The following is a 27,412-nucleotide window of genomic DNA, read 5'->3' as shown; positions in this document are numbered from 1 at the left end:
AGCAGTTAAGAGCACTGGCTACTCTTTTACAGGACCCAAGTTCAATTCAACCATCTGTAACTCAAGATCTACGGGATCCAACACTCTCTTCTGTTCTCTGTAGGTGCTGTATAGGCACACAATACATAGCCATATACTATATACAAAAAACAAATGATAAATGAACAAAACCCGCAAAAATTAAGCACCAAAATCTCTAAGCTGCCATTGAAATGAACAGACAGTTCTCAAAAGAAGAAATACAAAAAATAATATTTCTTGAAGTGTTGACCATCCTTAGCCATCAGGAAAGCTCAGATTAAAACGACTTTTAGATTCTATCTCACACTAGTCAGAACGACTAAGATCAAGAAAACAAAAGACAAAGAATGCCAGTGAGAAATTCACTGTGGGGCAAGAGGAGAACTTATTCACTTCTGGTGGGACTGGAGCTAGTATAGCTACTGGGGAATTAGCATGAAAGTGCACTGGAAACCAAAAAACAGAACATCGTGCTACCCATGTTATACCTCTCCTGGCCATATACCCCCAGAAATACATGTATATATCCTGCCACAGAGATGCTGGTCCATCCATGTTTACAGATGAATAACTGACAATGACAAGGAAATCAAGCCAGTCTATACATCCATCCATAGATGGATGAATAACAAAATGAAGTCTGCGTCCACAATGGAATCTTGTTTTTATCCACAGGGGAAAATTAGGTTATGGAGTTCGCAGGAAAATGACTGGATCTGCAAAGTATTCTGTTAAGTATTATTGCCCAGATCCAGACAGACAAAATCTGCATGTTTTTATCCACATTTGGGCCTGAACTTCTGTTGTTTGTATTAATATATATAAGTGGATGTACAGGTGAGTAAAGGCTATGAAACTAGACAGGAGACCATGAGAGTGGGTAAGAGATGCCGAGGAAGGGGTGGGAAGGGCACGTGAGATAGGAAAGCGGAAGAGAAGTTACAAAAAGTGGAAGGACTCATGGTGGGGAGGGGGAGAGAGAGGGATGGGGAGGCATAAGGTGGGGAGGGGAAAGAAGGGAGAGGAGGGAGGCACAAGGTGTAAAGAGAGACAGAGTGGAGGAAGAGGCACAAGGTGGGAGGGGGACAGCAGGGAGAGGGAGGGGGCACAAGATGGGGAGGCATAAGGTGGGGAAGGAGACAGAGGGAAGGGGGAGACACAAGGTGGGAGGAGGACAGAGGGAAGGGGGAGGCACAAGGTGGGAGAAGGACAGTGGGGAGGGGGAGGGGGCACAAGGTGGGGAGGCATAAGGTGGGGAAGGAGACAGAGGGAAGGGGGAGACACAAGGTGGGAGGAGGACAGAGGGAAGGGGGAGGTACAAGGTGGGAGGGGGACAGCGGGGAGAGGGAGGGGGCACAAGGTGGGAGGGAGACAGAAGGGAGGGGGAGGCACAAGACAGAATGTGTGTAAAACAGTGTATCTGGAAATCGCTATTACTTTATACAGATCTTTTTTGTTCTTGATGGCTGTGGAATACTCGCGTGCTCACGTACTCTAGGCTGCTCAGCTATGAGCTTGGCATTTAGTCTGCTTCCCGGGGTTGGCTACATTCATACCACCATGGATGTTTGTATATCCACTTGCCTCCCGGACTCAATGATTTGGTTTCTAATATCTTGCTCTTCCTTGTCCAAGATTCAAATTTTCCCTTTCTCCAGTACATCTACTCTGTATTTACAGCTCTGCTATTAGTTACCTAGTGGCCACAGCTAACAGATTAGCCAGTTCAGTGACAGTGCTGTGCCATACCGCCTTTACGTCACTCAATAACAGTCCCCCAAACTCAAGGGTGGGAAGGGCAGTGATTTGGTTACACCAAAGAAAAGTCAAACATGTTTCTAAGAGAAAGGGTAAATTAATCATCTTAAAGAAATTTGAAAAAACAAAAAGGGAGGGGCCTGGTAAAATTGCTAAGATCCTTCACAAGAACAAACATCTATGAAATCATGATGGCAGAAGAACACGCTTTTGGTGTGCCAGTCTGAAGGGTGAAGAACTGTCCTATGGGGCGGTGCATTCCTCTGGGTTGGTGTGCACATTGCTGTCTTGAATTAGAGCAACTGTTCATCCACCCTTAGGAGACCTTGACAAGATCAAACTCGTGAACATTCTTTCATGGCAGGAAGGGGAGGCTCATGAAGCTAATAAGGCTTAAGGAGCCCCACACCTCCCTGAGGATGTACATAGCTGTGCACAGTGGGCTCTCACTTTCCCATGTTCCTGCAAGCAGCCTCTCACGCATGGTCCTTTGAGGATCTCCAATAAACACATTAGTGCACCAGCTGGACTTTCAGGGCATAACTTCTTGGCCTGCTGTTGCCTCTGTGTCTGGGGTGAACAAAACAGATTGCCTGGGAAAAGTCATACAACCCATGGGCATTTTAATTCATATCTCCCACCTGATAAACCGGTAGCTTTTCTTGCTTGGGGGCCATTTGTCTTGTGTGATTTAAAAGCCTATACCTTTCTTCATATTGTCTTAGTGTCCCCTCGGCTAGATTGCTTTTCCTTCTACCTGGATTCTGTAAGAGTGTTCTTACTGCTGTTGATGCTATAGTCCCTCTGCCTGTCCATTACTCCTAAACACTGCTAAGTCAGTAGCCAAATTCAGCATAAAATTCCTCCTCAGAACAGCACCCTAGAGCTGAGGATGCATCTCTGTTGGCAGAGCCCTTGTCCTGCATGCGGGAAGCCCTGAATTTGATCTCTTCGCCACTGAATGCAGCGGCGCACACCTGCAACCCCAGCAGTGGGAAGCAGATGAGGATATGACCAGGAGTTAAAGATCCTCCTCAGCTACACAGTGAGGCCAACACAGGCTGTCGTAGACCCCATTTCAAATAGAAAACCCCACACAACCCAATCATGTTTTCTTGTTTGTTTGTGTGTTTATTTAAGTGCTGAGGATGGAACGCAGAGCCTCACATATTCTAGGCAAACTTTCTACTACTGAGCCACACCTCCTAGCTTTCCATCTTTCCTTCTGTCCATCTGCTGCTCTTTAACCTTCAGTTGTTCCGTTTCAGCTAAAGAATATTTTTAAAATGCATTCATTGAACTCAAGGTTTGGATTTTTAGTGGCTTCTCTAAACCTTTCTCTGTCTGTTTCCTTATATTTGCTCATTCCTTCTTCAACACTCATACATTCCTTGGTGAGAAATCCATGGAGTAACGTCTCGCCACTTATCACCACGTGGAAGCCCCATACTTAGGGCAGCTCTTCCTCTTCTTTGGGGGCAACACAGGCAAACTCATAGCCCCCTTGCTGTGCTGCCTTTCTGGAAAACTCCTCTGATTGCTTCAGGGTAGGAGGGTCCCCGTCTAAAATTTTCTTATAAATGTTTTTCTCCTTGTTTGAAACTTAAATTTTATGATTTTTTTTAGCAATTGTCTAAATTTTAAAAGGTTTCTAGACTACATTCTTTTCAAAGAATAAAAGTTGATGGAATTTCTTTATGTCCAGTGGAGCCAAAATACAAGCGCCGTAACTTCTGTTTTTATTAATGAGATAAGGGAGTAAAGATTTTATATAATGTGATTAAAATCCATTATTAAGTCAGTGGATAAATAGGTATGGACCTCAAATCTCAGATTATACTACATCCATTATGTTAAAACTGTGAAAGATTTACCTTAAGACATCAAGTAAAATTGTATCTACCTTACCCCAAATAGTCAAAATAGAACCCCAAACCTTCAGATTTTCCTTTGGGAAAAATGCCAACTGAAAATACTTATTAGAAAAACAAAGAATTTGATGTCAATTATTCTTAGAAGAAAACAGGAATGTTGTGTGTTTATAGCCTGATAAGGAAGAGAAACCTCACTCCATAACAATAAATATTCCCTCAGCTTCACCCTAGACGATCAAATTCAGTGCTTTCCTCCAGACAAAGCAATCACTTTTTGGTCATGGGTTAGTTTTCTGTCTCCTTTATGAAAATATTTCTTGAACTGAAAAGACCTAGCTCTTCCCTGGAGCTGGCTGCGGTTCCCATCAACCTAGAAACTGAGTTTTCCTTTATTAGTTGTGAAACACAGACATTAATCTATAGTGTCCTAAATCTCTGAAAAGGAATACAAAACTCTCAAGATATCCCTAGCATCCACAACAACTGTTTATGACATAGCATAGATAAAAATGTCTCCGATGTCTGCTCCTACTTGTTCTGATTCCTCCAGAGATTGTCTAGACCCTATCAGAAAGAATCTGCATTGTTAAGATGGAATAAAGTGAAATTCTCTCCAAAGGATGACGTTTTGCTTCACAAGAAGCCTTTTGGACAGATCTTGGTAAGTTATTCATATCTTTTAAAGTTCCCATTCTTCCCTGCTTAAAACTATAACATGGAATGAAACACATTTTTATCAAATCTTTCAGTTCTAATAGTCTATAAAATCATTTTTAATGTAAGATTTTTTTTTCTTTTCTTGGATTGCGAACACAATTTAATTAGAGAAAATATTGACTCTGAACCCGGAGTCTCATGAACTATCCCTTCTGTTTTAAACTTGGGAAACCCTCAAATTCAACCCAGGAAGTATTTATACGTATTTTTTTAAACTTACAGAGGAGCTATGTTTTGATAGACATAAATGGAGCATACTGTTAAGACAAAACTGTGTTTAATGCTAATGATCGACCAAACATTATAGCATATCCTAGAGCCTAGGACCCAGACTCTCTCATACATTCTCAGAACACTTGAGCAAGTGCCTCTAACACGAGATTATTTTGTAATCAAATGTTGGTTATCTCATGTGTTATACTGAAGAATTGTTGGTCACATAACACACCGCATGGTATTGGCTGTTGACTTGAGCTGGTGGCCTCTTAACAGCTGTGGTTTGCTGCTGCACAGCAATGCAAGGGAATTCTGTGTGCATACTGTCAGTGCATAAAAAGATCCTAATTTAAAGTCCTAAGGTCATTGTCACACCATGGTGTGACAGAACATTGTTAAGCCAGGCCACCACAAGTGAGGGACATTTGCATATCAACTGTGTGTGTCTTTCGATCCTGGCCTGCTGCTTTGCTTGTGTAAGTCAGAGAGCTTATTCTCAAGCAAGCCCTTTGGTGTCAGGCAGAAAGATATGCACAAACCAAATGTTAGACCAGTGTCATGGAACCTGCACGTGAAAGGGAGAGAGGGAGGGCTCATTCCACTAGAGAGATTACAAAGGCTCAGAAATGAGATCATGGTTGAGAACAGGCAAGTCAGTTCAAGAACACACAAGACCCAACACACTGACATTTTGTAAACGAAGAGAAATATTAGAATTTAAGATGTTAAACTCAGCACTTTGGCTGTTCTTGTCACATTCCCTGGTGACCCTGCTGTACTTGAACCTCCCTCCACTCTAGGCCAATCTCATAAAGAGCTTCATTCCAGGTGCGTCTCTAGTGACACAGCCTTCCTAGAAGATGCCTGTCATGTTACCTTTGAATTCCCAGTGCCATGGTGAGTACCTGGCACGCAGCAGACAGCTAAAGTCTCCTAAATGAAGGAAGGAATTGGATATGCCAATAGCACTTCGTAAAGCAAATCGTAATGATTTATTAGTTAAATAGAAGCTACAGGATGCTTACATGGGGACATGAAACATTCCATCCTGCAGGGAAGTTCATTAAGTTCAGAAAGTAAACATCTCAGAAGAACTTCAGGAAGTCCCTGTAACTGACCAGATTCACTAGGATTTTCTCTTCTCACGCATGCACGCGCATGTGTGCGCACACACACACACACACACACACACGTATATATGCATTGAGGACTGATGACAAATACTCTCAGACAAGACTTAGGAAAACTGAGAAGCTTGGAAAGGACATACTCCAACATAGTGTATGTTCCAGGTTTCCCAGCTTTCGTGAACTGTCACCCAGGCTGGGGTGGGATTTGAGGATGTAGTTGTCTGAGTCACTTATACTCTTGGGAGTAACCCCTTGCCTACATTCCTGCAAGTAACCCCAAGAACGTCGTGGGCTCACCAAGCTGCGCTTGGGTAGTATCTGCAGTTTGGTCTCTCTTCAGTCCTTCATTTGGGATGAGTAAATGTTTATTCTCATTTCCATAGAATCATGTCATATAACTCTATACCCCGTTCAGGATGATATCCGAGTCTGAGGCAATCCTCAAAGGTACATTATTTTTAGGCTGTTTTAAAGATGTGGAAGGGACAGAGGCGGAGCGGCGGCGGCCAGCCGCACAGAGGCGGAGCGGCGGCGGCCAGCCGCACAGAGGCGGAGCGGCGGCGGCCAGCCGCACAGAGGCGGAGCGGCGGCGGCCAGCCGCACAGAGGCGGAGCGGCGGCGGCCAGCCGCACAGAGGCGGAGCGGCGGCGGCCAGCCGCACAGAGGCGGAGCGGCGGCGGCCAGCCGCACAGAGGCGGAGCGGCGGCGGCCAGCCGCACAGAGGCGGAGCGGCGGCGGCCAGACGCGGCGGAGCGGCGGCGGCCAGACGCGGCGGAGCAACACCGCATACAGGAAGAGGCTTTCGGGGACCGGCGCAGAGGCAGACCCAAGCAGCGGGAACAGGCGTGCAATAAGGAGAGCAGATCGCTCTACTACAATCGAATCAAAGAGGTAGGCCTTTGGTTGGCCAGGTCACTGGCACAAGGGGAGCCTGGTCCTGTCCTGAAGATCCTTCAGAGGGGTGAGAGGGTTCTTGGCCTGCAGCAGGAACCACGAAAGAGAGTGAGGGCATTTTGTAAGCGGAGCCCTTGGCCAGCAGGGAAACCTGATCCGGTTTTTAAAGGACCCATTGGATAGGATCAATAGGAGGAGATGGGCAGGCGCCAAGGCAAGAATTCTCCCAATAATCCGAAAAACAACATGAAAACATCAGAACCCAATGATCTTACAACAGAAGTATTTGAACAACCTAACACAGAAGAAATGGAAAAAATCGACTTTATGAAGATAATAGAGTCCCTTAAACAACATGTAAAAAATGCCCTTATGGAAATGGATGAGAAGTATAACAAAAAGTTTGAAGAAATGAGTAAATACGTACATGATACCCTGGGAAACCAAGAAAAAACCATCAAACAGGTAATGGAAACAGTTCAAGAATTGAAAACTGAAATGAAGGCAAAGAAGAAAATACAATCTGAGGACCAGCTGGATATGGAAAATCTAGGCCAACGAGCAGAGTCTACAGAAACAAGCATAATCAATAGAATACAAGAGCTAGAAGAAAGACTCTCAGATGCTGAGGACACCATAGAGAAAATAAACGAACAGATCAAAGAAAAAAGCAAAGCCAACAAATTCTCAACACAAAACATTCAGGAACTATGGGACACAATAAAAAAACCAAACCTAAGAATAATAGGAATAGAAGAAGGAGAAGAGTCACAGCTCAAAGGCCCAGAAAATATTTTCAACAAAATTATGGAAGAAAACTTTCCCAACTTAAAGAAAGATATTCACTTAAATATTCAAGAAGCATACAGAACACCAAATAGACTGGATCAAAGAAAAACATCTCCTCGCCATATAATAATCAAAACACAAAATATACAGGTTAAAGAAAAAATATTAAGAGCTGCAAAAGAAAAAGGGCAAGTAACTTATAAAGGTAAACCGATCAGACTTACACCTGACTTCTCGATGGAAACTATGAAAGCCAGAAGGTCCTGGATAGAGGTTCTGCAGAAGCTAAGAGACCATGGATGCAAACCCAAACTACTATACCCAGCCAAGCTATCATTCATTATCAATGGAGAAAACAAAACATTCCAGGATAAGAACAAATTTAAACAATACGTAGCCACAAATCCAGCCCTACAGAAAGTAATAGAAGGAAAATCGCAACCCAAGGAATCCAACACTGCCAACACTGCCTACAATAACCCAGGCATCTAATGACCCTTCACGAGCACATCTCAAAGAAGGGAGACAATCTCTACTACCAAAAGCAATAAGAATAACCGGAGTAAACAACCACTGGTCATTAATATCACTTAATATTAATGGGCTCAATTCACCTATAAAAAGGCACAGGCTAAAAGATTGGATACGAAAACAGGATCCAACATTCTGCTGTTTGCAAGAAACACATCTCAACCACAAAGACAGGCACCTACTCAGAGTAAAGGGTTGGGAAAAGGTGTTTCAAGCAAATGGTCCTAAGAAAAAAGCAGGTGTGGCCATACTAATTTCTAACAAAACTGACTTCAAACTAAAATCAATCAGAAGAGACCGAGACGGTCACTTTATACTCATAACAGGAACAATTCATCAGGAGGAGGTCTCAATCCTGAATATATACGCCCCCAATATAAAAGCACCTACTTATGTAAAAGAAATATTACTAGAACTCAAGGCAGACATCAAACCACACACACTAGTAGTAGGAGACTTCAACACACCTCTCTCTCCAAGGGACAGGTCAATCAGACAGAAACCTAATAGAGAATTAAGAGAATTATTGGAGGTAATGAAGCAAATGGACTTAACAGACATCTATAGAACATTCCACCCAAATAGGAAAGAATATACCTTCTTCTCTGCAGCTCATGGAACCTTCTCAAAAATTGACCACATACTCGGAAACAAAGGAAACCTCCACAGATACAAAAAAATATCAGTGTCCACCTGTTTCTTATCAGATCATCACGGATTAAAATTAGAAGGCAACAACCACGCTGCCCCCAAAAAACCGACAAACTCATGGAAACTGAACAGTCAACTACTGAACCACACCTGGGTCAAGGAAGAAATCAAGAAAGAAATTAAAGTCTTCCTTGAATTTAATGAAAATAAAGGGACAACATACTCAAACCTATGGGACACAATGAAAGCAGTGCTAAGAGGAAAGTTCATAGCACTAAGTGCCCACTTAAAGAAAACGGAGAATGCATACATTGGGGACTTAACAACACACCTGAAAGCTCTAGAAAAAAAAGAAGCAGACGCGCCCAGGAGAAGTAGAAGACTGGAAATAATAAAACTGAGGGCTGAAATCAACAAAATAGAAACACAGAAAACAGTCCAAAGAATCAATGAAACAAAAAGCTGGTTCTTGGAGAAAATCAACAAGATCGACAAACCCCTATCCAAACTAATTAAACGACAGAGAGAGAACACGCAAATAAATAAGATCAGAAATGAAAAGGGGGACATAACCACAGACACAGAGGAAATTCAGAGAATCATTAGATCTTACTACAAAAGCCTGTATGCCACAAAACTGGAAAATACAAAAGAAATGGACATTTTTTTAAATAAGTACCACATACCAAAGCTAAACCAAGACCAGGTGAATGATCTAAATAGACCGGTTTCTCGCGAAGAATTAGAAATGGTTATCAAAAATCTCCCTTCGAAAAAAAGCCCAGGACCAGATGGTTTCAATGCAGAATTCTACCAGAACTTCCAAGAAGAACTAATACCTATACTCCTTAATGTATTTCACAATATAGAATCAGAAGAGTCATTGCCAAATTCCTTTTATGAAGCTACAGTTACCCTGATACCAAAACCACAAAAAGACCCAACCAAGAAAGAGAATTACAGACCGATCTCACTCATGAACATCGACGCAAAAATTTTCAATAAAATACTGGCAAACCGAATCCAAGAACACATAAGAAAAATTATCCATTATGATCAAGTAGGCTTCATCCCAGAGATGCAGGGCTGGTTCAACATACGCAAATCTATCAATGTAATCCACCATATAAATAAACTGAAAGAAAAAAACCATATGATCATTTCACTAGATGCTGAAAAAGCATTCGACAAAATTCAACACCCCTTTATGATAAAGGTCTTGGAGAGAATAGGGATACAAGGGTCCTACCTAAATATAATAAAAGCTATTTACAGCAAGCCAACAGCTAACATTAAATTAAACGGAGAAAAACTCAAAGCCATCCCACTTAAATCAGGAACACGACAAGGATGTCCACTCTCTCCATACCTCTTCAATATAGTGCTTGAAATTCTAGCAATAGCAATAAGACAACATAAAGAGATCAAGGGGATTCGTATTGGAAAGGAAGAAGTTAAGCTTTCGTTATTTGCAGATGATATGATAGTGTACATAAGCGACCCCAAAAATTCTACCAAAGAACTCCTACAGCTGATAAACAGCTTTAGTAATGTGGCAGGATACAAGATCAACTCCAAAAAATCAGTTGCCTTCCTATACACTAAGGACAAGGAAGCAGAGAGGGAAATCAGAGAAGCATCACCTTTCACGATAGCCACAAATAGCATAAAATACCTTGGGGTAACCCTGACCAAGGAAGTGAAAGATCTACTTGACAAGAACTATAAGTCTTTGAAGAAAGAAATTGAAGAAGACACCAGAAAATGGAAAGACCTCCCTTGCTCTTGGATTGGGAGGATCAACATAGTAAAAATGGCAATTCTACCAAAAGCAATCTATAGATTCAATGCAATCCCCATCAAAATCCCATCAAAATTCTTCACAGATCTGGAGAAGACAATTATCAACTTTATATGGAAAAACAAAAAACCCAGGATAGCCAAAACAATCTTATACAATAAAGGATTGTCTGGAGGCATTACCATCCCTGACTTCAAACTCTATTACAGAGCTACAGTATTGAAAACAGCTTGGTATTGGCATAAAAACAGAGAAGTCGACCAATGGAATCGAATAGAAGACCCTGACATTAACCCACAAACCTATGAACACCTGATCTTCGATAAAGGAGCTAAAAGTATACAATGGAAAAAAGAGAGCATCTTCAACAAATAGTGCTGGCAAAACTGGATGTCAATCTGTAGAAGAATGAAAATAGATCCATATCTATCACCATGCACAAAACTCAAATCCAAATGGATTAAAGACCTCAATATCAGTCCGAACACACTGAACCTGATAGAAGAGAAAGTGGGAAGTACTCTACAGCACATGGGCACAGGAGACCACTTCCTATGTATAACCCCAGCAGCACAGACACTAAGGGCATCATTGAATAAATGGGACTCCCTGAGGCTGAGAAGCTTCTGTAAAGCAAAGGACACTGTCACTAAGACAAAAAGACAACCCACTGACTGGGAGAAGATCTTCACCAACCCTGCTACTGACAAAGGTTTGATCTCCAAAATATATAAAGAACTCAAGAAACTAGACCGTAAAAGGCTAATCAACCCAATTATAAAGTGGGGCACTGATCTGAACAGAGAATTCTCAACAGAAGAACTTCAAATGGCCAAAAGACACTTAAGGTCATGCTCAACTTCCTTAGCGATCAGGGAAATGCAAATCAAGACAACTTTAAGATACCACCTTACACCTGTCAGAATGGCGAAAATAAAAAACACCAATGATAGCCTTTGCTGGAGAGGTTGTGGAGAAAGGGGTACACTCACCCATTGCTGGTGGGAATGCAAACTTGTGCAACCACTCTGGAAAGCAGTGTTTCGGTTTCTCAGGAAATTCGGGATCAACCTATCCCTGGATCCAGCAATACCACTCTTGGGAATATACCCAAGAGAGGCCCTATCATACAACAAAAGTATATGCTCAACTATGTTCATGGCAGCATTGTTTGTAATAGCCAGAACCTGGAAACAACCTAGATGCCCTTCAACGGAAGAATGGATGAAGAAAGTATGGAATATATACATATTAGAGTATTACTCAGCAGTAAAAAACAAGGACTTCTTGAATTTTGCATACAAATGGATGGAAATAGAAAACACTATCCTGAGTGAGGTAAGCCAGACCCAAAAAGAGGAACATGGGATGTACTCACTCATATTTGGTTTCTAGCCATAAATAAAGGACATTGAGCTTATAATTCATGTTCCTAGAGAAGCTAAATAAGAAGGTGAATCCAAAGACAAACACATAGGCATCCTCAGGAATATTAACCTTCATCAGGCGATGAAAGGAGACAGAGACAGAGACCCACACGGGAGCACCGGACAGAAATCTCAAGGTCCAAATCAGGAGCAGAAGGAGACGGAGCACGAGCAAGGAACTCAGGACCACGAGGGGTGCACCCACACACTAAGACAATGGGGATGTTCTATTGGGATCTCACCAAGGCCAGCTGGCCTAGGTCTGAAAAAACATGGGATAAATCCGGACTAGCTGAACATAGCGGACAATGAGGAATACTGAGAATTCAAGAACAATTGCAGTGGGTTTTTGATCCTACTGCACGTACTGGCTTTGTGGGAGCCTAGGCAGTTTGGATGCTCACCTTACGAGACCTGGATAGAGGTGGGCAGTCCTTGGGCTTCCCACAGGTCAGGGAACCCTGATTGCTCTTCGAGCAGATGAGGGAGGGGGAATTGATCGGGGGAGGGGGAGGGAAATGGGAAGCGGTTGTGGGGACGAGGCAGAAATCCTTAATAAATAAATAAATTTAAAAAAAAAAATGAAGAATTAGAATAAAAAAAAAAATAAAGATGTGGAAGGAAAATTTATTCTTCTGTGTTTAACTTAGTTGATTTGTTCTGTTATTTATGGAACACCATCAAGAGAGCCAAAATGTTTAGGATTTGTCCCCAGAATGCACTCAAACACTCAGTCCACCACCGTGAACCACAAAGATGCAGGCATGTACATTCAGCATAGGTAAACGCTCCAAAGAAATCCAGTTGGGGTAGATGCCTAAATGGAAAATAGGTCTGAGATGGACCAAAGTAAAATCAAGACCATCAGAGCATCCATCATCGCTGCCATCAAGACCTCCTATCACTTCCTAAGAAAGACTGTAGTTTGGGTATAGCTGCAAAACCAGAATATGACAAAACACACAAAATATCCATAAACAAAGTATAAAACAAAGTGGCCATTGTTTTAATTGTAGTTCTTTCATTATTTGCATTTAATGTTAATTTTGCTTCCCAGACACTTAGAATTTTGCCCATAAATTTCTGCCTGCCACCTCCTTCTGAAGTTTTACTCCATTACTGTATTTCTTCTCCTTATTCCACAATAGATGATAATGAGAGAATGCTATTCATGTTCCTAATGTCTCAGATAAACTATAGCTCATGCATAATATTTAAGAATTAAGGAAGTCACAGAAGAGGGGGAGGAAAAATTGTAGGAGCCAGAGGGGTTGAGGACACCAGGAGAACATAACCCACAGAATTAAGTAGGCAGGGCTCACGGGGTCTCACAGCAACTGAAGCAGCAATCACAGAGCCTGCATGGGTCTGCTTTAAGTCCTCCACATATATGTTATGGTTGTTGCTTGGCGTTTTTGTGGGACTCCTAATAGCACCTGGGGGTGTCTCTGACTCTTTCACCTGAACTTGGAACCCTTTTCCTCCTAATGGGTTGCCTCATCCAGTCATGATATAAGGATTTTTGACTAGACTTCTTGTATCTTGTCATGCTGTGTTAGCTTGATATATTTGAGAGGCCTGCCCTTTTTTGAAGGGAAATGGAGGAGGAAGAGTTCTAGGGGAGAGGGGAGAGGAGGGGCAGGAAGGAGTAGAGGGATGGGAACTATGGTTGGGATGTATTGTATGAGAGAAGAATAAATAAACAGACAAACAAACAAGTCTAAGTGGGTAAGGCCAGTAAGAGGTCTGCTTAGATACAGTGTAATCTAACAGTTCACAAGTGGTCTATGGAGTTACTGTAATGTTCCCACTGAACAGCTTGTTCTGCACCCTGACAAATTTCCCATGTGATATGTACATAGTAACATCTTAGAGGCACCACAGGCCTCCACAGAAGCCCCACAAAGAGAAATGACTTTGTTCCCACTGGGGTTTTCCTATACAGATTCTGTATGCTCTTTTCTATATGCTGCCTAGACTTATGTAAAAGTGCAGTCTTGAAATCACAGTCCCCTTATTTTATGTTTTTCATCAAATCCACTGATGCCATGTGCTATAAACCAACCCCATCTTCTCCTTCACCCCAGAACCAGCAGTGTGAGAGGAAGGGATAAGGGAGCCACAAGCTTGAACTAGAGAGTATATATGCTTTTGTTGAGTAACAGGAATCTATCTTTTTATCAAATAATTAATTAATTTAGTATACAGTGTTATGCCTCCATGTATGCCTGCAGGCCAGAAAAATTACCAGGTCTCATTACAGATGGTTGTAAGCCACGCTGTGGTTGCTGGGAATTGAACTGAGTAACAGGAATTTTGACTTCACCATCACCATATTGTCTTAGACTCCAAGCAATGGAGTCATTTTCACAAAAGGAGATCTCCCCAACTCTCTACCCACTATAGTGTTAACAGGCATTTGTTTGATTTTATTTGCCAGCTTGATAAAGAAGAGTTTGAGTGCCAGGGGCAGATATTGCCATCCTTTCTTAAGCTTGACACTATTGCCTCACAAGCATCTCCTCACCATGACATTGTCTCTACTAGGGTAGTGATGGGGTCACCGTGACATTGTCTGTACTGGGGTAGTGATGGGGACACCGTGACATTGTCTCTACTAGGGTAGTGATGGGGTCACCGTGACATTTTCTGTACTGGGGTAGTGATGGGGACACCGTGACATTGTCTGTACTGGGGTAGTGATGGGGTCACCGTGACATTGTCTGTACTGGGGTAGTGATGGGGACACTGTGACATTGTCTGTACTGGGGTAGTGATGGGGTCACCGTGACATTGTCTGTGCTGGGATAGTGATGGGGACACTGATAGGTACCTTGATGACAAGACTCCTTGTTGAAGCAGTAGCAGCAGCATGTATGACAAGGGTCACAGCTATTTAAACATTTTAAGTAACAAAGGAACATGACATACCCACAGTGCATCCCAGACATCCTTCCTCACAAGGCATGCATTCTTCATACTCAGAATCCTGGAATTCACCTGAACAGGGAGAGGAATGGAAAACACCACTTAAAGCCACTGGCTAGAGGCATATACACTGCTAGGAAACATATTTGGTGTGTGGTTTATTTCTATGTGAATCACAGAACAATTATGAAACCTGAAACCATCTTGAAGAAGGATGTTATGTGCTTTAAAATCCCATATTAATTTAACAGACTGAACTACTCAGGTGGGCACAAATAGAACAGACTTAGCCTATATTCCATATAACTGGTCTTTTTGCTTGCTTGTTTGATTTGCTTTGATTTTTTGCTGTGTAGCTCTGGCTGACCTGGAACTCACTTTGTAGCTTAAATTAGCCTTAAACTCACTGCTTTCATTTCCTGAGTACCGGATTATAACCATGAACCACCATGGTTGGTCATATAACTAATTTTAAAATAAAGCTGGTAGATTAGATTTATTCAGTAAATCAGCTCTGAGTCTAGGAAAATGGAATTAGATATACAAAGATCAGACTCTATGTCTGACTTACCAAACATATTTAAAATTAAAAAAAAATTACTGTCTCTGTGAACAGGAAGGAGAAATAGAAAGGGTGCTTAATTTAAAATATCTTGAAACTATCTTCAGACATGGGCTACCCATAGTCCTTATATAGCAGAGTTCTTACATGTAAGAGACCAAAAACAATCGATACTGCTAAATTTACCATCTTCCAATATAGCAAAGAAATCGAACAGTGAGAACAACATACAACTCACAGAACATTCAAAAATTTCAAATAGTATTAGGTATACTGATTTTCTGTGCTTCTCATGAGCAGTCCTACTTGGTGTTATACTTGCTCCTTTACAAATAAAGCCCCAAGGCATGGATAAATTAGATTAGTTTGGCCCATAGTCTCATACCTAGTAACTGAGAAGAAAACTGTTGGCCAAGACTGAGATTTTGACCTCAGTTTTTCTCTGCTGCTGGGGAGTTGTGGACCTCGGAAGTGGGAAGGGAAGATACCTGCAGCCCCACTTGCTGACTGAGCTATTCAGAGTCATTCTAAGTGTTCATAATAACATTGTGATAATTGGCAATAAGGTAGTCCAATCCTCCCCTGTGCCCGAGGTGTAATCTGTCACCCCACGTCCTGGTGCTGAGTAGGACCCCGCAGAAGCCTCACCTTGTCCGCACTCCAGCCTCTGGCAGGTGTGGTTGGTGGGCACGATGAAGTAGCCACTCATACATCGACTGCAGACATGTGGATTGTAGCAAAGCTCACAGTTGTCTGGGCAGGGCAGGCAGGCATGTCCCTTGGCAGGATAATGGCCCACAGGGCAGCTCTCCCGACATTCTCCCTGGTATAGGAAGCGCTCCCGACCATGCTTGTCTGACCAGTCAGAGGGACGAGGGAAAGAGAAAATGCAAAAAGCAGCCATGGAGCTCATATAATGTGAGATGTTTTATTAAAAAGAGAAACAACTGAGTGCTTTTGTTCCTAGGGGATCGCGAGCAACAGAATGGATTTAATAAAAAAGTGCAATATCTATATCCTTATCGCAGAAAGTTTTCCTTGCAGGGAATCATTTTACACTGTTTTATATATTCGAGTGAACAACTTCTATTTGGGATGTCATTGCAAAACCACAAGCCGTGTTCTGCGGATTGCTACAATTCAGAATGTGTTCAACTTTCCCAAGGGCTCCTTGGGATAAAGGTAGACCCGTTCAGACTTGGGGGTTACAGAGATGCCATAACAACAAACACATGCTTCGTGGCAGGCACACTCGATAGCCGTGTAATCTTACAGTGATCTGGAATCACTAATAAAGTCACAAGCTTGTGCTGACTAATGTCTGGGTTTTTGCAAAGCCACTAATTGTTCTGCCTTATTGCCACTCTAAATCAAGCACACCTCCACAGCTCCACATCGTCCCTATGGGTTTTATTCTGTCAACACTGGGCATTATGAGAAAAGAATCTGTCATTTCCCAGCAATGACAGATCATGGGAATTTGTTCCTGGAGAGAACAGAAAAATCTAATCAGTAAGACAAACATCAAGATCAGTTACAGAGGATTATGAACAGCCTCAAATATTTTTTTATAAGCAACATTAAGATTAATACTACCTATCGACCTAGGGGCCCCTTGCTCCCAGTTTTGGGGAGTCGCAGTGCTCAGCACGCTCTGGGTAACCATCTACTCATTTCTCTGAGACCCAGACTTCCCACATCTGAAGACTAGCTGATCTGTGTTGCCTCGAATTACCTGGGTCTAGCATTCACTCAGCGTGTGAGCTGCCACACAGAGATCAAACCCTGACTGTCAGGCTGCAGGGACACTGAGTGTGTGTATAAAGTCAGCAGTAACCCCTTGTTGCAGGGACAGGAGTGGAAAGTCAGTAAAATGTTGGACTAAACCACGTGAACTTTCGGACATTTCAGCCTTTCATTGAAACTTCCTTTCTGGAATTTCTTGAGGTGAAGCATTAATTTTCAACATGGTAACCTCAGGGCATAGATTAGCCCTGCCATGTCAGCATGAGCTTTTGATATAAAGAGAGCATGTTAAATAAGAGCTTGATAAACAATTGCCCTCTCCAGAAAACCTCTGCTTACCACATATGGAAATGATCTGTGGCCGCTTTTTGACTGCTCATTTGGCCCTTATCTGATAGTTTCTTATTGTTCAGTAAGTGAGGACCAACCTCCTTATTATTCTATAAACTCCTTGACGGTGAGTCAGTTTTTCCATTGCAGTGACAGAAATACCCAACATAAACACGTAAGGGGATGGATGGAAGACTTATCCTGGCTCTCAGTTCAAGGGTGTCAGTGCATCCTGGCAAGGAGGTCATGGTGGAGTAGAGACGCTCACTTCCTGAAGTCACACAGCAGAGAGGATTTCCCCCACTAAGTGGCTTTCTCATCCCCCACCCCTCCATCTGGACCCCAGCTTATGGGATAGTATAGCCTACATTAAGGGTGGAATTTCCCTCTTAGTAGATCCTCCCTGGAAACCTCCAGAGATTTCCTTTACTAATCTATGAGGCATTTCTCAATCAGGTCAAGTTAGCAAACACTTAACCATCATACATCATGCTCCCGTTTATTATATTTTCCATTGCTTCTAATTGTAACTTGTGCAACGGAAGGAGGCATTTAATATTTAAGACGATAAATGAGATGCAGCCCTTCAAGTATAAAATATGGAAAAATGTCAAAGTCCTTTCAATGTGGTTTGGTACAAGTAGTAGTAAGATGTGAGACTATTTGCCTGTGTTCTACTTGAGGGGCATATGCTGAGCTGTGGAGTGCTGGATGGGAAAGAGATTGTAAATGCCCATTTGTCCTTTCTTTCTTTTTAAACAAATAAGAAGAGGCTTACAGAAGTGAAGTGTCTTCTAGTTAGTGAGAAAGCTGGGGGTTGGGGATGTGGCTCAGTTGTAGGGAACTTGCTTAGCATATATAAGGCTTTAGGTTTGAACCCCAGTATTGCATAAAACCAGGCATAGTGGTGCATGCTTCTAATCCCAGCATTGAGGAGGTAGGGATAAGAAGATCAAAAGTTCAAGGTTTTCCTAAGCTACACAGAGAGTTTGGGGCAGCTTGAGATACAGGAGGCCTTGTCAGAAATCCATCCATCCATCCATCCATCCATCCATCCATCCATCCATCCATCGAGGATGTAGGGTGAGTTGTGCATTTCCCTAGTCTTGAAGGTCCTCCTGAACCATGGATTCTCTCCCTTATCTTCTGTATGTACACAGTCTACATGCCAGGTGCTGCCTCATGTTCAGAGCATTGTAGAGAACAGGTAGGAAACGTTCACCACTCCTCTGGGGCACAGAGTTCTTATGGACAAGAGTGATAAGTAACGTGTGTGAAAGAGAGGTGCGGGGCTCCAATTTTCTGTGTTCCTGTCAATCTAAAATGTTGTCACTTGTTGTTTCATTTTTCTTGGTTTTACTGTAAGCAAGAATAAAAATAATCTCTTTCACTAGACCAATGACATAAATATAACGGATAAGATGCTAACAGTCACCTCGGGGTCAGCTACACCCAGCGAGGACTGTGGAGAGAAGCAGAGTAGCCTGTTTCAGGCTCCACCCCAACAAATCTTTGGGAAAGATGGGTCCAGTGTAACCACACACCATCCAACTATTCAGCGGTGACCAATAATCCACAGTTCTTGTCTTTAAAATTGTACAAAATTTAAATTTGCCTCACACTGAAACTCTACTGACTCTCTAGGCAAAACAATGTGATTCTGGTTCACAAGAAGACAAAACATGATAGACAAAAAACAGGGCTGGAGCAGGGTCAAGGGGTCAAGGGTTCAACTGCAACATGCTGGAGGGCATGGCCTCCACTCCAGTGACGGCAGATACTCTGAGAGTAACTCAGACTGGCCCAAAAGGTCACGTCTGCCATGAGTGAACTGATTACTTTGTCATCTAAATGGCATAGCTTAACTCAGAGACCTGACATAACCTTTAATGCATTATTGGTTTAGGGACCACACGTGTCTTGCTAATTCTCTAGCTTTTCGGGTCTACCACCACAAAGCTTGATTTTACTGTGTCTGCATGCCATGCTTGACAACACACTTAACAGACTTTCCTCTTGCTTCCCTCATCTCCTTAGGGGCAGTGAGTCAACTGTGCGATTATGTGAACGAGGTTTGTGTGTCCTGAAGGCAACAGAGCCTTCAGGTTGTTCCGGTGCTGTAATGAGTAGCTGTCTACTCTGAACCTCAGGCTCCATCACAAGGCTTCTGAGCCAAACCAAATGCTGGCTTGTGAGAGAACAGACCCAGAGGAGGGAGGAGCCAGCAGCAATTGCCCTCACCTGCTCCACAGGAGGTACAGTTGGAAGGCCCCCTTCCTCGGCATCCTTGGCAACTGTGGTGGCACGGATAGCATTGCTTCTTAAGTTCAAACTTCCATGAGGCGCAATTCAAAATGCAGCGGCCATCATCAAAAACTCTGGAGGAAAAGCAGGCGGTGAGAGTTCATCTGGGTGACTTTTTGGAAGGAGCCAAAAATCAGAACACGTGGTGTGCATGCTTTGCTGTATGAATTTGGTCTCATTGTCCCAGAGAGTGATGCCTGGGGCTGGTCATCTCAGGGCATGTGAAATATTAGTCACAGACCCATCCTTGGCCCAAGATGTGGATCCATCAGCAGGCAAACCAGAAACTGGTGAGGGAGCTGATCCCGAATCTGCTTCCTAATAAGCTAACTAGGCTCATGAAGATTGAGGTCATATTGTAGGCTTCGGGTCAAATCCAGCCAATATCAGAAACAGTCTCTGACTTTCAGAATGCTAACTGGGCCTCTGAACCCAGAGGCATTGGAGAAGGAATTCTTTCACCATGCCCATGGCTGGCGAGCGGTGTGTCGTATCTAAGTGCCCTGGAAGAGTAGAATGAAGCACTATTTTGAAGGCTGGAGACCACCCACGAAGTTGCCTTATGCACATCATAACTTGTAAACGAACTTGGATTTCATTTCCTCCTATGTGGATCGTGCTCACAAACACCCACAAAGGCCTGGCACGAAAGTTAGAAAATGGGCTTCTAAAACCTTTGGTTTTACATGTGCATGTATACATCATGATGCCATTGCTAATATTTTTGTGTTTGGGCTTCATCTTTCTTTGCCGAGTAATCATAAGAGCAGATGGGATTAAGTCAACCAAGTCCAAGCATTCTGCTCGGAACAACACAAAATGTTTGTAAGATAAAAGTAGGAATCAGATAGGTAGTGTGAACAGATGAAGGGTGCCGGGGTGGCACCTCCAGAGTTTTTAATTCAGTCGAGCTCAGGGAAAAAAGACTGAAAACTTGCATTTCTGACAATTTTTCTGGCAGTGCTAACGTTACTGATCCAGAGGGCACACATTTGAAAAGCTTTATTATTTACTCCTTATTTAAAGTTTTGCTTGGACCTGCACACAGCGATTGTCTATGTTAATGAAGCATGGTGTGGTGTTTCTGCACATATGCTTAGCATCTATTGATGATAGCGGGGCGGTTACTGTTTCTCCTTCCTTATCATTTCTTTATGATTAGACTCCTCAAGCTCCTCTGGTCTGAATCTTCATAAAAATCTACAATTGGGGATTGTGGCCTGCAGCGGCCCCACTATGCTGTGTGGTGCCTAAACCTTCTTCTCTCTCTTACCCAATCTTCCTCTGTCACACTTCCCTCCCCACCCTTCCTCACCTCTCATAATCACTGGTCTACATTCAATTTGACTAGTTCTGCTCTCCTCAAGCCAATGTAAGAATATGCAGTATTTGTCCTTATGTCATTTAATACAATATCCTTTGGTTCCCATCATTTTGCTGCTAATGTCAGGATTTCATTCTTTATGATTGAAAGATAATTGGTTGTGTTTATATACTCCATTTCTTCATCAATTCATCTGTCATTTGGGTAGCAAGGTTCATTGTATCTTAGTCATTGTAAATGGTACGGTCATAACACAGAAGTTCTGATGCATTTTTGGTGTGCTAACACCATTTTCTGTGGACCCTATAGACATTACTTGGAAAGTCATTGCTCTATGAACATCTAGATTGCTGTGGGGTGCTTAAGAACTGAGCCCATGTAATGCAGGCATTGCCAAAATGGGGTCTTGTAGACTTTCCTAAGAGTGATACTTAGTCTTAGTCTTGCTGGTTATATGGTTAACTAAGTGCAGACCATATCCCTGAGAGTATAATTGTGCTACCAAATCTAGGAGCAGAGGGGGCAGCAAAGAGAAGGAAAATTTCCTTTTCTATACCACCTCTCAGCACACTGGACATTACACAACACTGTTAGGTGGAAGCCTCCAGAAACTTAATCCTGTGGAGGCACTGGCTTCTTTAAAGCCCACCGCTTACAGGGAGTCAACCATTAGTTGGGGAGCTGTCTATATCAATTCCAGCACTGGAAGAAGTTGGGAGTAAAGCATCCGTTCCCTTCGCTGTGCCATTTGCACCAATCTGGAAATAGAATGGAATTCAAGCCCACAAGCAAACACAAAAGGTCACCTTACTCTTGGCTCCCTGCTCCCTCAGTTTCTGCTCACCAATCTCAGCACCACTGGAAACAGTCTTCTTCTTGGTCTTCTGCAGAGTGTGTCCCAGATTTAAAGCAACACTCACACACATGGCTGTTCATGTCAAAGAAAGATGGGAATCCTAACAGATGATCTGGCGAGTCAGGGCTGTCTGTGTGTCGATTACTAGCTTGGCCTAATTAAAGTCATCACAAGGGCATTTCACGTAACTACTTGTTGTATTAGTATTTCAATGCAGCGAAACTTGATAAAAAGCCTTTTCTCTCTCCATTTTCATTGAAACAGATCAAATGGAATGCTTAAGGCTGTGTAAGAGCAGAGGTAACTCCCAGATGCTTTTATTTAGATTTATTTACCCTGTATTTCTGCAAGACTAGGAAGTGAGCCTAGGCAAAGAGGACCAGAGCATTTCAGAGCTGTGCCTGTTACATAAAGAGCTAAGGGGTTCTTCTTTCACAGTCCAAGTTGTCTTTAAAGAGCTGAACAAAAGGTTTATAGAAATGCAAAAAGAAAGCCCAAGATGTGAAGGTGATTTCTAAATTTCTGCTTTTCACTAGGGCTCCTGGATCACACCTCTACTCTTAGCACTGAAGAAGTTGAAGCAGGAGGATTGCTATGAGTTTAAGGCAGTCATAGGCTACCCAGTGAGTTTCAGGCCAACCTAACTTAAAGAGTGGGACTTTATCTTTATTTTAGTTTTTACTTTTTGCTGGTTTTTAGTAAAACAACTTCAGAGTTAAATTCTTAAAAATATTGTGGAAAAATTTAAAGAGATAGAGAAGTATGTATTACATTTGTAAAAGATAATTGTCCCCACCCAATGGGTGTATCATTCAGCTTCCACAGTTGCTAACACCTGGCTAATCTTATTTTCTTTCCACTAATTTACTCATTCATCTTTGAAGCTAACCCGAAAGTTAGTGTTAACATTCTTGTCACAGGTGGAAGTTCTCTGAAGACAGTCTTTGTTTTCCAGGAACTAAAGGGATCCAACAGAGTAAGAACCAGAAAAAGCTCCGAGACCAGCCCTCCAGGTTATCTCTCTCTTGTCCTCGGTCCAGATCCATCTTTGCTGTTTTCTGTCCTCTTTTGTTCTGGAAGCGAGCCCACTAAAAATTCTATCTCAGGGTCATCAATTATCCTCATTTGGGAGGTAGAGTTCCCACTGGCCTCCAGTGAGTTTTAAACAAGAGGAAACATCATTACGAAATCTGAGGTTGGGACAAGAGATTGGGCTCTTCCACCCCAGCTAGCTTCTTCCCTCTATGGCAGGGCAGAGTCTGTGTCCCCTGTTCTTCAACATCTGGCAAATCTACCTCTTCACAGGTCCAACCCTAGCTTTAAATCTAGGGCTGTTGAACTTCTCCCACCATTGCTTGCTTTGAGCATCTCAGCACCCCTTGGCTGTAACCTCAATGGCAGGGACAGTGCCCTAAGGAGCTGTTAGATGCCATAGCTATCTCAGAGCTAAATATCAAGCAAGTGCTTTTGCCCCATTTTGCATGGACCTGACTTTAATTACTATGGCTTGGACCTATTCTACAAAATGTATGTGTTATAAACTTGATCCACAAGACAACAAGGCCGAGAAGTAGGGTTTAATATAAGTGGATTAGCCAGTGAGGAATCTTACACAGCAGCTGACTTGACCATGGTAATAGGTTAGTGATAAAAGCAGACTTATCTTCCTTTGGTTCTGTTACTGTCACCCTCTCTTGCTTCCCACCTTCTTCAGTGGGATGACCCAGCACGAAGGCCTTCACCAAAGGCCAGCGGCATGTACATAGATCTCCCAGTTCCCAGTAACATTTAGCCGATGTTATAATGTTTATAATTTATCCAGTCTCAAGTATTGTGTTATTGCAGCTCCCAATGAGCCAAGACACGGATCCAGGCAACACTTTGGAAAACACGTAAGGAAAATACTTTGCCATTTCCTCAAGGACAAATAAGTCAACATCACCTTCTTTCCAGATAATTTCTTCCTTTTTATCTTTCAGCTCTCTTCAGGGAAAATGCCAGAAAAAAGAGTCAAATAGTTCATTGCCATGCTACATTACCCTTTCTTGGGCATATATGTATATAGCTGACGTCAAAGAAGAAAGATGTGGGGAGGAAAGAATGCTCAGAGGAACAAGAAGAAATTATTCCTGGGAATAAGATTTTCTTAGGAAGATACCCTGGTTCACGATTCATGTGTATGCTTAATTTATTCAAAGGCTAATACTCAGTATACTGCACAAACAAAAGCACCAAGATGTGCTAGCAACGTTACCTATCATTTGTACGAACAGTCTTACCACGTATCAGGGTGAACATTGCTTTCACTGCCTGCTTGGCCTTGTATCTAGATTTTTTTTTTTTAAGTAGCCGTTTACAGTGGTAGAATTTTTCCCTTCCTTTTCATTTCTCTTGTGCTAGGGGCAACCACGGTTTCTCCACTGTACACTGGATGATTGAAATTGCCTCATTAGACAAGTGTTCAAAGATGTTCAAACATGCAAGACAATTTAATTATTCATAGTCATACAAATGGGGGCTAGAAGGAGAAATAGGACTTTGTTTTGGTAATATCTTTATCTGAAAGTGTGCTTTGAAGTTTCTTTAAAGCAAATTCAATATTTAGAGCAGTAGCTCTTAGAGACAGTTAGAAAATAGTCTTATGACTTTTCATAGAAAAAGCCATCAACAGCCCACCCAACTCTGAAGCCTGCCAGCTGTCATAATGACTAGCCTGGCAAAATATACCTGTTAGTGCAATAGTGATAAGAATGTTATAAAGGTATCAACTACTTTCTGATTGGATTTAAGGCCTGCTTCACAGAAGGTAGCTCATACCTGGTATTCTAAGCCTGGCCATGAACATACTATTATTGTTTTACTAAATGGACATGATATCAAGCTGCCCTCTAAATACTTATCTTTATACCTGTAGATTATTTCAGCTCTCACTCTTTAGAGGAGCTTCTCTAGATAACAGTTTATACAAAGACATCTGGTCAAATTGAAGAGAATAAATGGCTTATCCCTGAATGGGACATCTAAGTAACTTCCCTCCAAAGACTCAGGGAGCATGATGGAAGAAGGGGCAGAAAGAAACTGGGGAAGGTGGTTGTGGGTCAGTGTCTTCCGGAAATGACATGGTCAATGCACTCAAGAATTTACTGCAGCTGTGATTATGTGCAGGAGACTTGAATAAGATCAGGCCTGTCAGCATTTCAATATGGAATAAGAAAGGTCTAGTGAAGCCCTTCTCCTACCCATGCGACTATTGACAGTTAATGATGACTGGACAAAGAGTTACCATTTTCTTAAGTCGTGTGGCCATTGATAAATTTCTCACATTATACTAAATGACCTTTCATCCATGCTTATGATGACAACCCTATTTAAACTCACTTTTTGGAAAGAGGGAGTTTCAGTGGGAGAAAGAAGGAAAAAGAAAAAGGACAGTAGGGAATGAAATGGACTAAAGTTCACCATATACATGTATAAAGCTTTCAAAGACTATAAAATAAGTTGATAATTTAAAAATGCAACAGCTGAATACTATTCTGTTATGCAAATGTGCCATATTTCATTATTCATCTATCAGTTGCTGGACATCTAGGCTTATTTCCTGGCAGCAGTGAACACGAATGAGCAAGTGTCTCTGTAATAAGATAAAATCCTTTGGGTAAGTGTCCAAGAGTGGTCTAGCTGGACCAGCGAGAGCTCTAGTTCTAGCTTTTTGAAGAGCATCCACACGAATGTTCCGAGTGACTACTCCAGTCTCACCAGCAATGAATAAGCATCCTTTCCTCATGTTCTTGCTGGCACGTGCCACCATCATCTTTTGTTTTTAGCCATTCAGACTGAGGCAAATTGAAATGGTGCTGTGGATGGAACTGGAAATAATCATTTTGAATGAAGTAACTCAGAAAGACAAACATCGTATGTTTTCTCTCATTTTACATATTAGTTTTGACTTTTCATGTGTGTTTGCTTCATTTGTAATATCCATAAAGGTTTGGAAATTAATAAGTGTTGGAAGACATTGCTGGCTGGTAGAGAGCTCAGCCTCCCTGTGTCTGGCAGCTTATCTCAATAATTCGGCAACAAGGAGCTCCCTCCCTCCAGCAGAACTTCCTTCCTCTACCTGCCCTTATCTGGAGAACGTCCACAGGCCTGAAAGGCTGACCTTATCTGAAAGCTGTCTCTAAACCAGATCCTGACTTATCTTTAGTTTGAACTCTGGCATAGATCCCTGCTAGAAGACTCCCTAAGACTTGTGCTAGGAGCCTTACGACAGGAGTGTGCTACCTAATGAAAACTAGGGTTTGCTCCCAGGCTCTCCAGTTCTATATATTCCTCACACTCTGGAATAAAGTTGAGCTGATTCACTGAAATCTATCTCCCGGGGGGCTGTCTCCGTTTGTGCTTACAGGTCACATACAAAGTTTTCTATCATCACTACTGCCTCTTGTCCTCTTGACCCAGTGGCCAATAGACCAAAAAGGAAAGAAGGCTCCCACAGGAAGAGGACATGGTGGGGATCCACCCACTACCAAAGAAGCTTCCTACCATATCGGTATAGCTTCTATATGCAGCAAGTGGTGAATAACAGAGAAAACCACAACTAGCCAAGGTATAGAGAATAAGAGACTGTAGAATGTTCAGCCCGATATGGGATATCTTTATCATAACCCTCCTCCTAAGGTTAAGGGGTCATTGTCGAAGAGGGGCATAAAGACCTCTAAAAAGCTAGAGATGACGGATAAACACAAAGAGACAGAGTCCTTCATATACAGCACAGCACATATACACTAAAAGTGATTGTGACAACATTTACAAAGCTCCCAGAACACGCTTAAGTAAGACAAAAGTCTCAGCATGAAGGCCAACATGAAGTTCCACCTTTAGTAGAGGAATTAGTGGCAACTGATGGCTGATGGGAGAGGAAATGAGTTTTCTTTAAAAATGTTGCCCTGGGTAAGTTGGCCATTGCATCAGAAGGTCACATATCCAAGATAAGTACTAATTGGACTTGGTGGGTAGAAAAAAATATATGTCCCAAAGTTGAGAGGTCTGGGAGGAGTTGGGGGAGGGAGTCAATATGATTAAACCACATTGTAAGAAGTTCTCAAAGAATTAATTTTATATAAAAGGAAAAATATAATTTAAAAAGAAAAATTAAATACATATTGAAATTTGAAAATAACAGATCTATTCAATTTTTAAAACTACCACAGATGAGAAAGGCCAAACAAAAAAGATAAGGCAAAGAAAATGTAAAAAATTAAAAAAAATCTTTAGAACTAGATTCTGGAAAAAATATTCTGTGAATAATATTATTAGGATAATTAATGAGACTGGACTATGGACAAGGTATTATAAAAACAGTAGAATATAATTATATTTTCTTAATTTGAAAATAAAGAAAATATTCTCATGGGTGGCATTGGGAAACCTTGAGGTTTCTATTTCTTTCTTTTTTTCTCTGTTTTCCTTCACCCTTCCTTCTCTGCCTCCATCTTTCCTTTCGGTCTTTGTCCTTTATTATTGCCTCTTCCTTCTGAGGGAGTTCTTCTGACA

At 42.1% G+C, this 27,412-nt stretch overlaps 1 protein-coding gene across 1 annotated transcript in view; it reads right to left on the bottom strand.

Annotated features, from left to right (window-relative positions):
• The window catches only part of Pcsk5 (proprotein convertase subtilisin/kexin type 5), a 429,292-nt gene that overhangs the window by 72,449 nt on the left and 329,431 nt on the right, over positions 1-27,412 (bottom strand). The window contains exons 22-24 of the mRNA XM_041661614.1: positions 19,617-19,753; positions 15,948-16,154; positions 14,741-14,809 (exon numbers count right to left, since the gene is read on the bottom strand). Of these exons, the coding sequence (XP_041517548.1) occupies positions 14,741-14,809; positions 15,948-16,154; positions 19,617-19,753 (413 nt within the window). The remainder of the gene's footprint in view (positions 1-14,740; positions 14,810-15,947; positions 16,155-19,616; positions 19,754-27,412) is intronic.

The sequence above is a fragment of the Microtus oregoni genome, unplaced genomic scaffold, assembly GCF_018167655.1.
Source record: "Microtus oregoni isolate MIOR12 unplaced genomic scaffold, Mior012 000012F_ref0000307, whole genome shotgun sequence".
NCBI lineage: Eukaryota > Metazoa > Chordata > Mammalia > Rodentia > Cricetidae > Microtus > Microtus oregoni.
The sequence above is the reverse complement of the archived record's forward strand: the minus strand, read 5'-3'. Positions and strand labels throughout refer to the sequence as shown.